Source organism: Uranotaenia lowii, chromosome 2 (assembly GCF_029784155.1).
Source record: "Uranotaenia lowii strain MFRU-FL chromosome 2, ASM2978415v1, whole genome shotgun sequence".
Lineage (NCBI taxonomy): Eukaryota > Metazoa > Arthropoda > Insecta > Diptera > Culicidae > Uranotaenia > Uranotaenia lowii.
This window is the reverse complement of record NC_073692.1, coordinates 301,060,560-301,066,703: the sequence shown is the minus strand read 5'-3', so window position 1 is coordinate 301,066,703 and position 6,144 is coordinate 301,060,560. Positions and strand designations below refer to the sequence as shown.

At 39.5% G+C, this 6,144-nt stretch overlaps 1 protein-coding gene across 1 annotated transcript; it reads right to left on the bottom strand.

Annotated features, from left to right (window-relative positions):
- Positions 1 to 2,517: 2,517 nt before the first annotated feature.
- LOC129746587 (uncharacterized) lies at positions 2,518 to 4,965 on the bottom strand. The gene is made up of 2 exons (XM_055740318.1): positions 2,729 to 4,965; positions 2,518 to 2,669 (listed from the first exon to the last, which is right to left on the bottom strand). Exon 1 carries the CDS (start codon positions 4,620 to 4,622, stop codon positions 3,078 to 3,080), a length of 1,545 nt encoding a protein of 514 aa, XP_055596293.1. The 5' UTR covers positions 4,623 to 4,965; the 3' UTR covers positions 2,518 to 2,669; positions 2,729 to 3,077.
- Positions 4,966 to 6,144: the final 1,179 nt, after the last annotated feature.

Here is a 6,144-nt window from a genome sequence, read left to right as displayed (position 1 = left end):
TTCGCGCGGATCAACCGTGCAGGATAACGGCAAAGTTCGAATGAGCTCTAAGTCGCAATAAAATGGTCTTGCCAAGAAATCTCAAGGCAGCGTTATTGTAGCTAGGTACCATTGCTTGGCTAAGGCAATTGCAGACAGCACAATATTAGACCTTACAAATTGAATCCACCCTGCAAATGTATTTTCTACCAACACACTCTCCAACGGACAGGGCTGCCATGATCCAGGATTTGTCTGTAAGATAAAATTTCATAACATTTATACAGACATTTAACACAAATTACAATGCACAAATTTACACAAAAACTACCCATTTTTAAAGAACATCAACATTTTTAATAGAACTAAATGTTTTTCTACGTAATGAGACTGAATAGTAAGACATTTGAGGAGAGGCAGAATCACATTTGCGTTTTGTCAACATGTGTATTCTTATACATGTGGGAACCCTGGCGAAGGATATCGAAACAAAGAAACGCCACGTTGATGCGTGTAATGCGCATTAGACTGGTTCAGCTCATCTATTCGAGTTTTTTTTACGAGCGATAAAACTTTTCGACTTTTTCATTCAAACTGTAATATGTCAAAAATGACAAAACATCTTTTGTTGAAAATTCACTGAGAATTTATAAAATCTGAAGCAAACATGAGTCAAGATTTAAAACTTATATGGTAGGAATCAGCATAAAAAAGGGGTTCGATTTTGTTTTATTTTGAACGACTTTATGTACAAAAAATGTACAAACTTGTATTGCGATCCAAACCAGAGACTCGTGAACTCTTATTTCAAAGTTTAAATTATTCATTCATCTAAATTCTCTTGTCATTTTGAATTTCAACGGGAGTTTTTAGCATCAATTTTCCATGCATCGTCAAAATTCAATAGAAATCGAGGTTATCGGTCCAGGAATTGATTTTTTTCCTCAAGTAGTTATTGATTCCCATTTAGAGAATTTCTGAAAACTGGAGAAGTTTAAGTTTAAGTTTACAAGGATCTCTCAGTGAACATTCTGTAGAACAAAGCGTTTGGTCGTATGTAAGATATTGCTGTTTGAATGAAAGAAGTTGGAAAAGTCTAATTTTTATATAGTTGATGTATCTAATGTTTCAAATACTTAAGAGAGGTTTAGTGTCATCAGATAATCGAACCAAAAATAATCAAATCTTAAAATAAAAAATTATGAAGAAACAATGTCATTGGAGTTGAACGTTAGAAATGTGTAAAATTGGAGATATTCTTGCGTGCACTCAAACGTCTATTAAATTATGCACGGTACTGGTAGTAAATAATTTGTTAAACACCAACCACTTAGCTAAAAATGCCGTCAATTCTATGTTCATTTAAAACCATGCATTATAAGCAATGCTGAATACATTCAAGTAATTTATCAATATAAAAAGACTTTTTGCACTTATTTCCCAGCGCATCTAGTTCCTAGCTTCAAAATTACTTTATTGTGTTGTGATTACTTAGAAATGAATTATGTTCATTCTCTATTAGTCCGACTGTGGTCAGCAAAAAATAGTAAAAATGAACCGGTCTAATTCCAATTCTTGCAAAACGGTTTCCTATTCCTGTCGCAAAATTACGACGAATTATGGGTGCCGAGCAATTCGATTTCAATCAAAAATTGACAAATTTATATAGTTCAGATTGGTTTGAAATAATTTTTCTAATTTTATTTCAACACTTTTCTGTTGAATTTGATGATTTTGATTGTTATATGCATTAACAGGAAGCGTTAAAACAAAGAAACACGATGGGGGGATCACTAAGTTCGTCTTTCAATATGGCGGGGTGTGCCAATAATTATTTTCACTTCGAGATTTCAAAATCAAATATCTTAAAAAATAGTTTTAAAAGTGACAAATTTGTGATAGAAAATAAATTTCCAGGCGTAAGTTTATCATGTGAAGTAGTCTATTAAAGTGGAAAGTGATTTTTCGGGTCTAAAACATGCATTCATGAATTAAGACGAATAAGAGGAATACGACGGAGGAGGGTACACCTACCCTATATAATTTTGGATAGTCATGTAACGAAAAAGCGTTATTTTCATGAACCAGCATCAGTTTTCGTGACATTTTTGTGGAAAATCAATGGTAAACATACGAATTGAAGAACGGGTTTTGGAAAGAAACAGATACGTTGTGATTGTGATGGTTTTCAATCTTTTGAATAAGAATGCTCTTACTGAAAAGTTATTGTTTATTCAATGTAAGGAATATCATACTTTACTTTAAAACATAATCTTATTTTATCACATTTTCATAATTGCTTGCGAAACGAAGTTCGTACGGGGTCAGCTATAGTATTAAAATAAAAAGAATGAGTGTTGTGGTACACAAATGTTGCAATCTAACCATGGTGTTGTACTTATTTGTATCCATTACAATGAATTTTCTAAGGAAAAAGATAAAGTTCGAATTTTGATAAGCTCAACATTCACTATGTATGTTCCGGTATTGAAAAAAAAAGGTTCACCAATCTAGATAGCTTGTCAACGACAGCTTCAAGCTGCAATTTATTTTAAGGTTATTTTAAGTAAAGTAGGTTTAAGCAGAAAGTACTATTTAACACTTACAAATTTAGTGCGCTTATATCGCTTGTTCTTTTCAACTACCGAAACGGGTTTTCTCCTAACGGTTTTATCCGAACTTTCCAGTGGCTATAGATTAGAATTACGAATAAATCTCTACGTTTACATGTGGTAAGTATGAGTCAAACCTGGTATACTGCTCGCGGAATATTTGCTGGTTCAGTCCCGGATAAATAAGCTACGAGTAGCTATCTTAGCACAACAACTTGGAGGTAAGTATAACTAGGAGTAAGTATAACTTGAAGGTAAGTATAACTTGAAGGTAAGTATAACTTTGTGGAAGGATAATAATAATTTTAGGCTTTCTAATTTCAGGAACTCTAGCTTCTAATCTAGTTTACAACCGGATGTGAAATGTCTTGAAGAGACGTCAAAATCTCATATGTCGCGACGCTGAAGAATCCGCAACACCGATGAAGCGTCGCCGCCAAACTCCAGTGCAACCAGTTTCCAACAGCCTCCCCCCCGTAACACAGGTCAAGCAGATCCTGTGTTACTCTCTGGAGCCACATCTAGAATTGCCAACTTTGAGACTGATTGTTTAGAGATCCCTTTATGAGTATGAATCAAAGCCCTTCTAACTCGCCCGTCTTGCCCGGATATGACCTTTATGACTTTACCCCGTATCCAACCATTTCTTTTTCCATCGTCTACGATTATGACCAAATCTCCTTCAATAACTGGACGCGATTCTCCCAGCCATTTTGTTCGGCGAGTCAGTTCCGGAAGATATTCACGAGTCCAACGACGCCAGAAGATATCAGCTTGATGTTGAATTTGATACCAGGAGTTCTTGAGCGCCAATCTTTCATCCACCGGTTCTATTCCAGGTTGTTTTATGCCGCTAGAGCTACCAAGCAAAAGGTGATTTGGAGTAAGAGCTTCACTCTCTGGAGCCTCCAACGGAAGATACGTCAGTGGTCTTGAGTTTACTATGCTTTCGGCTTCAACCAGCAGGGTCAATAGAGCTTCGTCGGTCAACTTCCGTCCGGCTTCAATACTTGAGTACATCGCTGTTTTTACCGAGCGCACCATACGCTCCCAGGAGCCTCCCATGTGCGGGGTTCCAGGAGGAATAAAAATCCACTTCGTTACGGTATTTGTGAACGTTGACGCCAGTCCTTCTTGAATGTTACGTATCTGATTCTGTAGTATGTTATCTGCACCTCGAAAGTTTGTGCCGTTATCTGAATGAAATTCTAGCGGAGAGCCACGACGAGCGACAAACCGACGGATACTCATGATGCACGATTGAGTGTCCAGACCGTACACAACCTCCACATGTACTGCGCGTATGGTTAAGCACGTGAACAAGGCTACCCATCGCTTCACTGCGCTTCTACCAACTTTAACAGAAACCGGTCCGAAAAGATCTAGCCCAACATAGCTAAAGGGTCGGGTAAATGATGCTAATCTTGCTTCAGGAAGCGGTGCCATTCTGGGAACTTGAGGGCGTGCTTTGTACACTTTGCACCATTGACAATGTTTTACGATTTTCTTGGCTCGCGATCGTATTTGAGGGATGTAGAAAAATTGTCTTATTTCGTTCACTACAGTTTCAAAGTTTGCGTGATGATATTTACTATGATAGTAATCGATCAGGAGATCGGTAACCCGATGTTGCTTGCACAGGATTACTGGAAACTTGGTTCTCTCTTCAACGTTCCTAGCCGCTCCTATTCGACCGTCCACTCTGAGCACTCCGTGCTCATCTAAGTAAGGGGATAACTTGTACAAAGGACTGTTCTTTTCTACACCAACATTGGTAGTCGACAGCAGTACTGACATATCTTCTGGAAAAGCCTCCCATTGTGAAATGCGAAAAAGGTAATTTTCAGCCTCCTGCAATTCATCTTGAGTGAGATAAGAACTATTCAGCTTTGATCTTTTCTTTTGAACGTTGTTAAAGTACCGTAAAACGTACGCCGTCACTCTTACCATCCTAGTCCACCGTGAAAAACGTGAAGGGTCAATCACCGGTACCGGAACAGTAATACCATGATGTATTCCACAAAGTTTCATCTCTTCGTTGGTAGCTAAGATTGATTTTGGTCTAGGCCAATACTTTTCACCTAATTTCAAGAACTCGGGACCCTGAAACCATGAGCTGTTTGTATTCAGTTGGCCTCCTTGACCCCATTTTGTCGCTAGATCTGCTACGTTTAGTTTCGTCGATATCCACCGCCAGTCAGAGATCGTAGTTGTTGTTAAGACCTCAGAAACACGACAGGCAACAAACTGTTTATAACGCCGATGATCGGAGCGTATCCATGCCAAAACTGTGCTTGAATCTGACCAGAAGACTGTTTTGTGTATTGTCAAAGTATGCCCCTCTTTGATGAATGTTGCTAAACGTGTTGCGAGAACGGCCGCCTGCAGTTCTAAACGAGGGATGGAGCAGTGTTTCAGAGGGGCTACTTTTGTCTTAGCCGCAACCAAGGAGCACTGGAAAGATTCGTCGGAAACAGGAATACGGAAGAAGGCAACTGCAGCATAAGCGTCTTCGCTTGCATCAGCAAATACGTGGAGTTCTAAATACTTGTACTGTTGAGCTGTTGCACCGGGATAATAACACCTGGGGATTCTTAGGTCCGCTATCACTTTGAAGAGGTCAGTCCATCGTATCCACTTCGCATAACCTTGGTCGTCGATTTCTTCATCCCATTTGGTCCCAGCACGCCAGATGTCTTGCAACAACACTTTCCCTTGCACCACGAACGCTGCTAAAAGCCCCAGAGGATCAAACACACTCATCAGAAATTTGAGAACTTGACGCTTTGTAGGTCTATTTTTGCTAGTGATAAGCTTCTGCAAATCTTGTTGAAAAGAGGTGCTGTAGGCTAGGAGATCTTCTCCGGAGAACCATTGCATGCCTAACACCTTCTCGCTACTTGTCGAGTTGATCCCAATGCACGACGGATTGCTGATTGTTTGTTTCTCCAGTACATCGATAACTTCGGGGCAGTTTGACTTCCAGTCTCGTATTTTGAATCCACCATGAGCATGAACATCACGTATTTCAACAGCAACTTTTTTGGCTTCTTCTTTACTGGCGAAGCTTCCCATATAGTCATCTACATAGTGACCATCTATAATCTCTTCTGCAGCTCGGGGATATTTCTCAGAAAACTCCATGGCATTCCGGTTTTTGACGTATTGGGCGGATGCAGGAGAACAAGTGGATCCAAACGTCGCTACCTGCATAACGAAAACTTCTAGATTTTTGTTCGGGACTGATCGCCAAAGAAATCGTTGAGATTGTTGATCTTGGGGGCGGATAAGAATCTGGTGATACATTTCTGCTATATCGCCCGTTACTGCAATAGCGAACTGGCGAAATCGAAAAAGAACTCTTGGTAATGCAACGAGCTGATCAGGTCCCTTTAACAACATTGTATTTAACGACACTCCTTTTACCATGGCGGATGCATCCCAAACCATACGTACTTTTCCCGGTTTCTTGGGATTCACTACTACACCCAACGGTAAGTACCATACTTTCCGAGGATCGCTATTTTCAAGTTCATCTGTAGTAGCTCGACGA

Bases quoted from the DNA above. Each gene is read 5' to 3' on its own strand.
- LOC129746587 (XM_055740318.1), bottom strand. From the start codon at position 4,622: ATGAAACTTTGTGGAATACATCATGGTATTACTGTTCCGGTACCGGTG.